Here is a 14,528-nt window from a genome sequence, read left to right on the forward strand (position 1 = left end):
GAATTTATAAATATTAGACTGGTGATTAGTTTGGCTTGCTCGTCTGGAGGTGTCTAGGATAGTAGTTTTGTATGCTTTCTGGAAAATGTGAGATGCAGTGTATCTATGTCTTCCTCACCTTTCATGTAAATTACTGTAGCTCATGCATCCCCCCCCCCCAAAAAAAAAAACAAAACAAAAAAAAAACAAAAAAACAAAACAAAACTCGCAAAAGATGTGATCACTACTGCACGCACTGATCATTGCTGATGGTCTGGTCTATTTGGACTGTACACTCCACATACGTAACATAGATATAAACCTGTGGGACTACATAAATTACATGACCACAGCCAAGAATAAAGAGAATTTCATGAGGCATTTTCACAATTTACAAAACATAAGGTCATTTTTATATACTAGTATTTAATTATTTTTCCTACTTATGTTAGCACACAAGGCACACTCAGCGCAATATCTGTAAAGGTCCTCTATAAGATGAAGTTATAACATTCATTTACCTCAAATGCCGTCAGCGTTATCGCGTTATCGCAATACTCACCTCGTCCGTAAATATGCATAAGTCCGCACGATGATTGACTGTAAATAAATCTATATCATAATGTTTAACCGCCGTATAATATTATTAAATTATTTTGTGAAAATTTAATGCCAAATACTAAAAATTTAATGTGTAAAGAATGTTTGATTATCCTCACAAGGTGAATTTTGTGTCCTCCGCAAATCTGCAGTAGGATTTCTGGTGAATAAGAAAGCGTTCTTCAGTCGATGTGATATTTCATTGCCGATAAAGTCCATTCTTTTCACTACACACGGACATTTTGTGCTGCAAAAATGTCGACTGCAGTGGTTTGTTTGAAATTTTCGGAGAAACCAGGACGTCCACGACTTGATGGCATCGATCTATCTTCACTTATTGCAGATTTTAGACAGAGAGTTTCGAAAGTATTCGACCTTCCAGCTGCAGATTTTAGTAAGTTTGTACAAACGTAAACACGATGAACTGAAAGTTCCCTCGGGCCGTGGCTGTAAATCATCCTAAACCGAACCCAAACCCAAACCCTCTACCTCAATGTGATCTAAGACTATAAAAAGAGTAGAGACTCCAAAAATACAAAATCCATAATTGTAGGCCTAAAAGGCTTGTATGGAGGTGTATCCTATTACTGAACGATTTTTGTTTTATTGCTCCAAACGGGCAACATTATGCAATAATTCAGCCAAAAATATCCTTACCTAGGTCTAGAGTAACTGCGTCAGTAAGCGGCCGTGCAGCCGTTCGCGGCAGGTACAACATAGACGGTAATACATGTATACCGCTAAACGCAGCACTGCACTGTTACATGCACACTACACATATACTAACACACTAGCAATCAACAAAAACCAACCGATAAAATGGGCACAATCTCTGACGAAAGTGAAATTTTCTCACCGAAATGACAACATATCGCATCCAAAATGAAATTTTCGGTACTTCTTAACATACCAGTTAAGAAACAATAGTCCAAGAAACTGGATTTTTTGTCGTTTTCTCGATGTTCATGGATTTTGAAAACACATCCTCACGTAAAATAGAACTTTCGCGAGCCGATGTGGGCCGCCATTTTTTTCGGAAAGTGGATGTTACCATCGAAAAAAAACGGGAAAAACACGAGAAAGACATCAACAACACCGCCAGAATTGCGATCTTGTTTGCGGCCAATGCATGTGCGCACGCTATTTTCACGTGCTTTCGCAACGGGAATTGGCGCTTACGCAATGTTCGCGAGACATGTGAAGGCGTTTCAGCTAAAGATCACGGAGCACGCGCGTATTGCATAGGGATTGTACATCGTGCCGCAAGCAGAAATACTACGTCGCATATCGCCCTTATCGGCGAAAATTGTGCCGGGTTTTGCCCTGGTAAATCATGAAAACTGCGTTGGTCAATGGTTAATTTCTTTTACGAAAACAATTGCGTTAATGAATAATCTTGTCTATGATATATGAAAAGATTGAAAATAATTTGCCTGATTTGTTTACAAGTTGGAAAAACCCTTAACAATGCTTAAACTGCCGCAAACGGGATATTTTACTCTAGATAATAGAAATGCTGATGACTTTAGCTGCAACGAAAATACTTGAATAGTAAGCCAACTTCTAGAAAAAATCCGTATTTCAAATAACCCTTCCACAAAAGTTGTCTCTTTTTACTGACGCAAATCGTATTGTAATTACCGAACGTGCGCCCTCTGTATGGGGAAATTTGTACATTGCAGGGTTCGAAATTGGCGATGGTCCGCTGGCCATTGGCCACCCAAAATCACGTCGGACTAGCTAAAAATCATAAAATTCTGAAGTTACTAGTCCGTCTGGCTAGCCAAAATATTGCTTCAGTGTCAAAATTGATTCTAAGTAGTCCGCCTGGCTAGTTAAAAAAAAAGTTAAGTGCGACCCCTGCGATTGTATTTTCGGTCAATGTTTATTAACGCAGGACAACGAACATCGAAATTTTAGCAATTATTACGTAAATCTGAGGTAAATTACATTTTTGTTTTGTTTTTTTTTTGCTGCAGTTTAGCAATTTTCGGCACTGGCTTCCCCTGTGAGATAACAGTGCGTAGTGCAATGAATGCGTATTCGAGTTGTTGTACGCGCTCCATTGACAAAGTACACGTTCAGTAATAGGATACCGTTCGGTAATAGGATACCTGACTATACATGTAGAATAGTGGGGTGGTAGTCAGTGCAGTGGTAGTGACCTGAGTGAAAATGAACCCTACTAAATTAGAATCTAGAGTCTAGTCTAGTCTACTGACTGTAAAAGTGGTTTCTTTCGCGTACAGAAACTTTCGCGGTTTCCATCGGTGCCCACTTTTTCGCATGTGTTTAAATTCGCGGTCGGTAATGATAGCGTTGTAACAATCGATGAGTTCAAAACATTTCCGCGTGATGTTAAATTCGCGGTTCAACCTCAAAGCGCGAAAAGCTCGAAAAAACCACCGCGAAAGAAACCACTTTTACAGTATACATGGACTATACTAACTTTTATGAGTAAACTTAGTGTCTAGCTTATGCTAGTGAATTTAATAATTTGCTACTGTGAGTCGTCCCCGACCCGTATGCGTGTGTATTCAAATGCCTCGCAAAGCCAAAGGCAAAACAAAACAAAACAAACAAACAAGTGATCAATCTTTCATTCACTCAAAAAATTCTGAATTTGAAATAAACTACGCATATCAGCACCGGCAGAAGATTAAGGTTTGACCTCCTGTGCCGAAGCAAAGGTTTGACCGTGCGCAAAAGCATATAATAGGCCCTAACGTTGGGTTTCTACGTAAGTAAAATAGCAGGACTATAGCCAGGAGGTTGAATTTTTGACAGCATTGTGTTCAAATTATTGGCGGCTTGCGTCAGCGCTCGGTAGATCTCTGACTCTAGGGCCTATGGAATTTAGCCTATGGAATTTTCTTTGCCAGAAATCCATTTTTTGATCATGTTACCTGATGGCAAATTTACTGGATGCATTTGCTTTTGGCTTGCCATAGATAAAAACCATGCATCCGCATCTGGGCCCCGTCTTATAAAGAATTATGATTGATTCAAATCAATCACATTCACAACTTTATGATTGAATGCAAATCCATATAAAAAAAGTTATGATTGAAATCAATACGGAGAACTGCAATCAATCAATCACAGGTTTAGGTTGTGATTGATTGCAGCTTTCAAGAGATTTGTGATTGATTGATTTCTAATCTATCGCAAGTTTTATAAGACAGGGCCCAGACTTCAAAACCTCATATCCAGTAATTATTGGATGCATGATTTTCCAGCCAATAGGCATCTCTCACTGAATGCACAATGTTTGCTCAGTGTGCAAACCTTTGCCTCAAGTGCGCAAATTCTTGCTATAAGTGCGCGATATCATGTTTACAGTGGCTGCCTTTTGTGAGGCAGCATGCAGCCAGTAATAATCAACACACAGCTCTCGGCCAATGAGATCGCAGGATTTTTGCTACCTGGGTACCAGGTACCCATTGTGTAAAATATATCCATTGGAAATATTTCTTTTAATCTTTTATTAAATTGACTTTCATCACTGATTCTATCAAGTCAACAGAGTAGAGATTGTAAATAAGTACAACTGTCTAAAGGGTCGACAAGAAAGATTTTCATGAACAGAAAGTAACTTCGATGAAGTAGCACACACACATGTACACACACAGACACACACATTCAGACACAGCACACAATTCAGAATAGTGCAACATACATGTACAGCTGTTATGAGTTAGACTATACAAATGTACATTGTATGTACAAACAATATGTAGTTTAGAACATTCATAATATAAGCAATTATTACCTATACGAGGGAGTTTTGCGAGGCAATTCCGGTTGTTATTTTGCAGGGTTAAAGGTCAGGAGTTGTTATTTTGCAGGGTTAAAGGTCAGCAGTCAATATGCTTTTCGCCACGTCGCTGCGTATAACCAGGGAGGTGTTTCCTCTCACCAGGGAGGTGGAAGAGCCACCTCCCTGCTCTCACCTCCCTGGTATAACAGTAACAGTATGTGCAAACAGTGCAATCTTCCGGTTTGGGGAGGTGGGAAGAGAAAGAGTGGAATCTTTCTCCCCACCTCCCTGCTTTAAACATGAACATTCCGATCGACCACGAAAAGAAAACATTCCAGGACGTCCAGGGTGTCAGTTACACGCACTGCAGAAGAACGCTGATAAATCAACTCATACAAGGTCGACACACCACTTACAGCAGCTCTAGGCAATGCTAGTCCATTTGTGATTAGTAACTGCACAGTGACCACCAGTTTTACAACTCTCAAACTTTTAACAGAGAAGTAAAAATAAAGTGTAAGAACGTTCAGAAGTTTGAAGTTTGCCTGTTACACCTACATGTATCTTTGAATTGGAGTTGAATGATATACATTGATGAACAATTTTGCAATTATTCAACATCTTGATGGTCTACAGGTAGTCAAATGTGGCTTGATCTGTATCATATATAGTGTATAGCCGTATTTACATATTTTCTTAATTTACCTAGGGGGATAGGTAATAATTATGATATTGACTGGCCTTTCTTTCGGGAGGTACCAGATAAATATTGCCCGCACTGAAAACATATTGCCCTCGTCTTCGACTCGGGCAATATGCTTTCAGTTTGGGCAATATTTTCTGGTACCTCCCTCAGGGCCAGTCAATATCATATAATTGTTGCTTCCAGGAGAATCCAGATATTTTGTTGAAACTTTAGCTTTTTATTCTGTACTGTGCATAGATTTGGTGTACTGTGGAAAGCTTCTGAGAGACTCCGACACTTTAGCATCAAGTGGCTTCAAGACAGGATGCACTATTCACATCCTCAGAAAGAGACAGCCGGAACCTGAAATAAAGCCAGGTCAGACTTTCATGAGGCAAACTGCACTGCATGTTCACTGCACTTCTATTCAAGTTGCACCTGTGCAATAGTTTGCAAGATATGAAAGCACTATTGCTAATTTGAAGCTTCACAATTTATTTTTCCTGGTCTTAAAATGTATTTTGTTTACAGTGCATGTTTGTGTGAAGACTTTGGATTCCATGGATGCATGATTGTACAATATATGCCCCAATTGCAGAAGTTAAACTAACGAGAAAGCTAGTTATTTTTGTTTGTCAAGAATATTGTCATTGTGAACATGATTAGGTACATTGTATATAGTATTATATAAAGTTTTTACATAATAAAAGTGCTCAATATTGGCCCAGATGAGTTATATGAAGACTACAGTAGTCTTTTATTCATTTGTTGCAAATTTTGTAGTGAGGTGTGAAATTTAAGTAAGCAAGTACTCCTCCAATCTCTTTGCCAAAAGAATTTAGGATAGTTGTAAAATTTTGTGAAGCTACAGTATATATGGTTACTGTGGAATGTTTAAAGTGAAACTCAAGTTGTATAGCATCATAAAATGAATTATTTTGTTGTTCATCCCACATGTATCTGTCCTCCATATTTGATCTCAGAGCCTCTTGATGATACTGCTATCAGACAACTCTTGAATGCTCTCCATGCAGCTCTGTTGAATCCTGCCCACAGACAAGCTGTGAGTATGCACAGAATACAGTGTATTTCTGTCTTTCTAAATTCTTTGACTCCATCGCAGTTAACAGCCTGGACTGTCTGTACTGTTTCCTTTTTCTCATCAACATACGTGTATTTCTGTGACAGTGATGCTAAGTCAAGATGATTTCTCAATCCTGATGAAGTGTTTCAATACTAGAACCTACTCACATATCTTCCCGGTGTGACATAGGGATCGTTTTTACTCTATCTCTCTTTTACATGAGAGTTGTATCATAGATAATGATATCATTCAATATTTTCAACCACATCAGACATCTGGGCAATGTAACTTTATCTTGTTGCCCCACTTTGACTAGCAGACAAAGTTGTAGCTCAAAAAATTGCTCATTCCCACTGACTATCGTCAGTGGGATTTTGGGTGTAAAATAGCGAGCAATTACAGAAGTTGGATAGACGCTGTTAATGCCTATAGCAAAAAGAGTTTGTGCGCTTGGCAATTAAGTGTTTGAGCACTTAGCAAGCATGGCTAGATGTGCAACCAGTGATAACAACTTGCCCTGTACTAGTAGTCTATAAATTTGTGTTTTTGCCTCTGAAATGCAAATGCATATAAGATGTGGTTACATTAATTGTCAATATTTTCAAGTTCGCTCTAGATGTCTGATTTTGTCAATAATAATGATATGGACTGGCTGCTTTTGGGCGATACAACATTAATTGCCCTCACTAGAATCGTACTGCTCTTGTCTTTGACTCGCCAGTCCATATTATATTATTATTCTCCTTGTACATCGGACTGTGGGAACCAAATTCACTCACTAAGTAACTAACACGGCATGGTACAAGCGCTTTTCCATTTTGCAGTATGTGTTAATCCTTTAACTGGAAACATGTGTTACTTGAATTCTCCTGCATAGGTTCACAAGATTCTGACCAGCCCAGAAACCATAGACAACATAATTGCTGCCACACCTGGAATGAACACAGATCACATTGCCATGTGTGAGTTTCCAAGCCCTTCTTTAGTGACTTTACATTTTAACACTTTGAGTACTTGTATGATATTGTATATTAATGATATTAAAGGGAATTGGAAAGTGATTTAGGGCCACATACAGCACAGGTCAAAGAATGTTCTTTGTCTGTTTGTGTTTGTGTTTGTGTGTGTGTGTGTGTGTGTGTGTGTGTGTGTGTGTGTGTGTGTGTGTGTGTTTGTGTTTGTGTGTGTGTGTGTGTGTTGGTGTTGTGTTTGATTGATATTGAAAAAGAAGTTTTAATAGTGTGAGAATGTTGTTATTGTTACATACAGTATACCACCTGAAATAGTTATGATTGGCCCATCTATAATGTGTATTTGTGTCCAAATTCAAAAATCATTTTTGAGCTTGCAATATAAAAGTATGCAGATTCATTCATGAAAATAATAATAATAAAAAAAAAAGTATCAATATTCATTTCCTCTCCATCATTTTAGCAATGCTCAGAGATCCACAGCTACTGGTACAAGTTGCAGATCCTGATAATGTGAGAAGGTAAGCAAGAGTCTTAACCTTTTAAAGCCCATATAGAGGCTCTTTGTATCATAGAATACTTTGGTAACTTTTTATGTCTGAATCTTCACAGATGGTTAACAACTTAATGCACTTTTGGAAAGTCAGGAAATGTTCCTGAAGTAAAATGAAAGCAAAGAAAACTTGTTCTTTTAAGATCCTATGAAAGTTGTTTTTCTAAGGCATTTTATGTGCGAGCCAGGCAAAAAATGGTCTTACAAATTTACATCAGTACTGTGCTTTTCAGTGTTAATGATCTGTTGCAATTTGTATGTCTCTGCTCTGAAGGAGACCAGAGCTGCATTTTGTGGAATCCTTTGTATTCTAATGCTTTGCTGCAATTTCTATGTTGTAAGATCAAACAGGATCATACCGTATGTCCCCCAAAAAATTTACAACGGGACCCTCTGCAATGATAACTTTAAAAATAGTGAATCAATCCAAATACAATTTCAGGGTATGAAACTATATCTCATTGCCCACATCTTACAGAAAACCCCATTCGATTTGCCTTAATCGGTCAAAGAGAAATGAGGAATTTTGTAGAGTATGTCGGGAATCTCTTCCCTCCAAGTTCTGTCTATTGTGTTTACACATTAACATGCAGTTCCAAGAGCATCCAAGTGCTAAACTTGGAAGAATCAGACTCATGACATGCTGTACAGCAATCCACATTTCTCTGTAACCGCTTAACCAAACTGAATGGGGTTTTCTGCAAAATAGAGCTAAGAAGTTATATTTTAAGACCCTGAAGTAGCATTTGGACAGTTTAATCATATTGGGTGTTATTAATGCGAAAATCCGATTGTAATTTTTTTTGGACATACTGGAGAGATACTCTTTCTCTGAATATTTCAGGATTGTGAAGGCGCATCCAGCCATTGGCCATGCAGTCATGCACATAGCAGCATCTGTGACAGAGGAGGCTGCCCTCAGTGGCAGGGGTGGGACACTTGGACAGGATGCTCCTCTAGACCGTGAGTGCACCAGAATGGTTTATGAGTTATTTTTAGAACTCTTCATGTTTTGTCATGAATTTCTGCCCACTTAGGGTGGATGTCCTACAGTGTGTATGAAATTTGGCATTTATCACAGTGATTACAGTGTGCATGTGATGAAGAATATGAATGTCTCTTTTTAAGAGAGCAAACCTGTTGAACATATGCAGGGAGTATACTAATAGTATCACATGGGTTTGTAGGTCAGTATGTAGATACGTTCAGTTTTCTAAAGTTAGCTTTGTTTTAGTATGTCTGTGAGTGAGGGTATAAGCAGTGCTGTGCATGCAACAATATGCAATCAACTTGGGTTTTTTTTTTTTGTAAGTGTGAATGGATTGCTAAAGCTGATAATGAAGTTGACTGGACATTTCTGCCTTGAACAAAATTTTGTGTCCACTCATGCAAAAATCTCAAGATTTTGAGAGAATGTGCATTTCGCTCATAATGTATCAATGCAGAATGGTGTGTAAATATGATTCAGATGAGATAATTGAACTCATTTTAATTGCTCTGAAATTAGAAGTGGCATTGCATAAATGACAGTTTTTTTTATGTTGTTCACTTTGCAGCGGTATTCTTCCCAGACTTAACATCAGACGAAGAGATGGAAACAACCGAGGTTTGTGCCGTAGTGTAACTTTCAGTTGGTTTTTCCTCACTTTAGTATACAATGTATCTGTGAAGCTATTTTCCAAACAATTATTGACTATGTTATCGTCAATGTCAGAAGTGTACTTACGTTTAAACTACCTTCAATTCATTTTAAAATGACCCAATTTCTCAATATCATTTGAGGCAGTGCATGATTTGCTATGGATTTTAAGGGGGATTTGTGCCATGTTTCTATTAATTTGTGTAATTCTTGCATCCATCATTCCATTAAATGCTCTGCATGATACATTGTGTCTTGCACCAAGTCAAGAGCAATTTCAGATAGTGATGTGAATCAAAGGCTGTCAGAATTTCAGGGATTATTCTCTGTGATAGACATTTCATATTCTTTTTTTTTGTTCTTTTTTTTTTTTTTTTTTTTTTTGGGGGGGGGGGGGGGGGGGGGGCTCAGTATGCCGTGAAGTCTGTACATGTATTCTTACTTGTTTCTTGTGATTCAAATGCCTGCTGCTGTTTTCTATTATCAGGGTGGAGCAAGCACCAGCCAGGGAACAGGTCAAAGGTCAAGAGGTCAAGGTATGATAACAACGGCACAATTGACTGCAGCGCTGGCAGCTGCAGGAGTGGGCAGACAAGGAAATTCAGGGGTAAGTTTGTCTGTTTTGTTTTTAATCACAGTTTTGTAGCTTTCTAGCATTTTGTTTTGTTTTGGGTTTTTTTTTTTGTCCAGTCTTAATGTAAGTTTACCTATTCCGTTTGTATGACATCGCTCTTCTGATCAATGTCAACTTGGATGAGAAGTGGAGTTTTCCTTGAAACTATCGTCGAGTGAGTGACAAAAGACAAATATGTATACTGTAAAATGAGGAATGTTTTCATTTACTTGGATTTCATAAATTTTGCGAGAGCTAAGATTCACAATATTACAATGCACATGAGAGTTCTTGTCTTCACTACATGAGTTGAATGCCAATGGTTGCCGCAATTTTCCTTGACTGTTGAATGACATTTCGTGAAAATTTCGTGCTGCAAAAAAGGCTGTCGGCTCCAATTTGCAAAAGTTTCATGCCACAAAAATATCTTGCTTTACAACACTCTCTAACATACTTTTTTGCCAGATGATAGTGAGACCATTTGAAGGGCCCGTTTCTGCCTCGGCCAATGCGTCCTCGGGCTCCCAGTCAAATCAGCGGCCCACAGCTGGTCAGCCCTCACAGAGTCGGACGGCCGGGGCACCAGCTCCAGCTCCGGCCCAGGCAGCAGCGGCAGCAAGTGGTCAGGGGATCATCACAGCAGACATCTTCAGACAGGCCATGTCGCAGGCTCTCCAGGCAGCTCGACGAGTGGCGGGCACCTCCAGTGACTCTGCTGATGCCAGCTCTTCAGCTCCCCCCGCTCAGACCTTTGCGGTATGTTTAAATACCTTTTTCAGTGACGAGACAGCTACTGATATTTAGTACCAAAGAGGACTTGTGTGACTTCAGCCCCTCTTGTATTTTGTTTTTATCATTTTTGGGGAAGAAGATATGAGGGCTAATGAATACCTTTTGTAGTTATATTTTGTGATAACTCCTGCGTCACTGCTTTCATAAGCAAGATAGAACATTTTGTCTATTGCGAAAAATTACTCGAACAAAATTAGAACAAAATTATTCGCTTTTACAGTACTGTATACATGGTTCATTTTGTGTTATTTTAATTTTCACGAATTTAGCAAACTGACCAAAATTTGCAATATTACCTCATGAAAATATTGCCTTCCATGTCCATTAGTGTAAGGGTGAGGAATTGCCAGCTTTTCTCTCTGAAAGTGAAGATACTTTTTTCTCTGTCTATCAATGAAGTTTTTGACTGCAAATTATACCATTAGCAAAATTGTCTTTTAAGTCATAATTTGCAAAGTATTATACTTGCAAAATATATGATGTATACAGTAGATGAGAAATTGCTAACCTTTCTCTTGAAAAGTTATATTTTTTTCTCAGTCTGTTACTGTGATTTTAATTACAAATAATTTGTAATTTTGTGAAGTGGGATTCATAGGACAATTGTGAGTGATTGAATTATTCAATCACTCACAATTGTCCTATGAATTGTTAAACCTAGCTCAAGGAAGTGAACATTCTTGAAACACGTTTGTGAAAAACCTGTCATTTTAATATTTTGCCAATTATGTGAAACTGTCATCGCTTATTGTCAAGACATGGTGCTATAGACCTATTAGGAGAACCATGCATTATGGTAGAAGCATACCAGTATTTCTATTTTTTTTCACTCCTTGGTTCGTAAACTCTGAACCGATTCATGTTAACTTAACACCAATTTCCATCCATCCCTTTCTTCAGCCCCAGATGCAGCAGCTGAGGGACATGGGGCTTGTTGATGATGCAACAAACCTGAGGGCGCTTCAGGCGACTGGCGGTGACCTCCAGGCAGCCTTGCATCTCATCCTGGAGGGGAGAATTTGAATAGACTTGGATTGTTGGCGTTGAAGGAAACTGAAGCCCAAGTGTGGGGATTGAGTGGAAGCAACAATATTAATAGAACACATTAGTGAAAGTGTTAAAAGTTTCGGTGCCATCATCGCCGGATAAGAAGACTACATACTACAGTTCATGATGTCTTTATGGACAGTGAAATTGTTGTACAACCAGATTTCTCCAGTTACTGTGTGGGATCTTTTATGGGCATGTTCGCTCCTATACCCACGTGCGAGCCGTGCCCCTCCACCGAAACTTTTACGGCCATGGGGTCACCACACGCCTCCTACGTCCTACCAGATGTACCAGAGACACCAACTTCAGTGCGCTAAACTCACTTTATTACACAGCCCCTCCCTAAGACTAGTCAGTCCCTTGAATATATATAGGGCATGGCTTTAAATAAACAATGAAGTGACCTAAACAGATTCTGAATTCTGTTTTCCACACTAACAGAAACAAACAATAATGCAATTAACAACGTTTTTACTTAAACTTCACCAATTAGCATAACAACCTTTACGTATTCTTCCAAGCACGCTAAAACACACAAGTACAATGAATGTATATGACATGAAAATGTGAAACACTTGCTTGCAACTTTACATTTATATGTATTTACATAACCCTCATTATTACTCTATGTGTAATAAAGTTATTTATTAGTCCCGTAAGTTGAACTTCCACCTTTCTTATGACAAAGATCTTATAGAGCACCTGATATGTGTTACAATTCCCGTCGCTTCAGCAATATGTACTTTACCAGTGGTAATGTATACGGTGGATGCAATTGTATATACACTTATGTGTGTTTCGTTGACAGTCTGTCCGGTGAAGTTGATCTCTTTGTGTTTCCCCGGGTCTGCATTCTTCATGGCTGCATCATATCCATTATCAGAATGATCAATATCACTGCCTTCACCGTAAATGGCCACCACTTCACCTGGAGCTTCCTCTGCTGTTGAACTGTCCCCCTCTGCCAAAGTCTGCCACCGCAGATAATACTCTCTTTCCAACTCAGAGTCGGAGGAGTCATCTGGGTCCGGCATAGTCACAGTCCTTTCTGTTGCTCGGCGTCTCCGACGGGGAGGGGTCTTGCTCATACTCAGTTGATCGTCTTCCAGGAACAAGCCGTTGCATGGGAGGAGAAGGTTGCGGTGCAAAACTTTTGTTCTTCCATGTCCATGCAGTGGTCGTACTTCATACACAGGCATTGTCTCATCTTTCTGTGCAATGACTTCATGAACCGTGTCTTGCCAATACGAGTGCAGCTTGCCTGGTCTTCCGGGAGGGGTCACATTCCTGATGAGCACATGGTCCCCTGGTTGAAGTGGGGTACCCGTGGACCTCTTATTGTACCGCTCCTTCCCCCTTGCTGTGGCCCTGGTAGCGTTACGGGTAGCGATGTCATATTCTTCCTTCATCTGCTCCTGAAAGTGAGCCCGGAGCATTCGGCGCAAGCTAGGCAAAGTGAGCCCACCTTGACCTGCAAGGTAACTCCGAAGAGCTGTACCTGGAGTTACTGCCGGGATCATCGCCTCCACAAGTTCCTCGTCAGAGTAGCCTTTGTTGGTCCCCGCCATTATTTGATGAGCCAGACTGGAGAAGCTTAGTCTGTCCTTCTGTCCTGGCTCTCCTGTTTGGCCGGAGATCCAGAAATCTTTCTGGGGCAGCTGCATGAATTGTATCGTTGTTCAGCTCCCTTTGAAGGGAGCAGTACAGGCTTCTCGTTAATCTCCTCTACGCTTGGAGGTGATGGTACGGTCTTCTCCTCGAGAATGGGGGTTGACGTCTGGGCATCACCAAGGAGAGCAATGACCTTGGTGAGGACAGAAAGTCCTCCCTCATCTCTTCTCGCCAACCCTTCGGTTACCAGGTGCGAGGTTAGCTTCAACATGAGAGTAAGCCTGCTCCCTCTTCGATGTCCTTGACACCTGCAACCTTTAACTCCTCACAAGCCTTGCAGAGACCAGCTTCTCCAGCATCTGTTGCCAATTTGCTGGCCTCCTGGTATGCCTCGTTGAGTGTCGCAGCCATGGTAATTCCTCAGCACAACAGCTACTGGACTCCATGTACTGTTCTCGTTGCCTTCCTAAATCACAGTGTTGCCACTCACTAGGACCTCGGCCAAGCCAGTAAATCAAGCACACGTTGTCTCAGTCATAGGAGAGTCGTTGACACTGGATAAGCGAAGTTCATCCTATCTTGTTAACAGTATTAATGTCGCTTGTCCCTTTGTGGTCGCCAGTTTGTAACACCCATTCTGTGGTAAAAGGGGGGGGGGGATACATATTGCTCAATTTGTAAGCTGTAAGCAGTCAAGATGGATGCAGGGATGAAAGTGTGCTCAAAACCACATCCATCTGAGTGATTCCATTTTTCTCTGAATTTGAGGCAGTTTGGTCAGCTCCAACAACTTACGGCTTCCTGTCCTCCTTCACTCCGACCACAGCGTCGACAGAGAATACTGTGCATCTTTCAAGTCTCTTCAGTAGTACCCCCTTGTCAAACATCATCTCGCTCACTGTCTTCATGATCTGCTTTAAACGGCCAACCTGGATCTTAGCCAAGTCTCTCTCAGTCAAGGGTTTTCCCAGTGTCCCCGGTCTCCACGAGGTGTAGTCTTGTCCGCCGTGTCGGTGCCCTTCTGCCCCCGGCTTGCAGGAACATGACTTGGTTATTGTCTTTCCGGACTCTCCTCCCAGATCTTTTCTCCCTCATGATAAATCACTCACGAGGCTTCTTCTCCCATCTTTACCCGATGAATTTAGAGAAGGTCCGGGACAGGAAGCTCTTCTACAGGTTGATTTATCTGTA

The 14,528-nt window shown here is 40.3% G+C and overlaps 1 protein-coding gene across 1 annotated transcript; it reads left to right on the top strand.

Annotated features, from left to right (window-relative positions):
- The first annotated feature begins 834 nt into the window (after positions 1 to 834).
- Positions 835 to 11,740, top strand: LOC139723292 (ubiquitin-like protein 7). The gene is made up of 10 exons (XM_071634552.1): positions 835 to 973; positions 5,283 to 5,402; positions 6,008 to 6,087; positions 6,986 to 7,070; positions 7,543 to 7,600; positions 8,477 to 8,595; positions 9,189 to 9,238; positions 9,759 to 9,878; positions 10,350 to 10,640; positions 11,577 to 11,740. The coding sequence occupies exons 1-10, from the start codon at positions 835 to 837 to the stop codon at positions 11,697 to 11,699; spliced, it is 1,185 nt and encodes a 394-aa protein (XP_071490653.1). The 3' UTR covers positions 11,700 to 11,740.
- The last annotated feature ends 2,788 nt before the right edge of the window (positions 11,741 to 14,528 follow it).

Source organism: Diadema antillarum, unplaced genomic scaffold (genome assembly GCF_040938485.1).
Source record: "Diadema antillarum isolate AM-2024a unplaced genomic scaffold, OU_Dant_1.0 scf00000185, whole genome shotgun sequence".
Taxonomy (NCBI): domain Eukaryota; kingdom Metazoa; phylum Echinodermata; class Echinoidea; order Diadematoida; family Diadematidae; genus Diadema; species Diadema antillarum.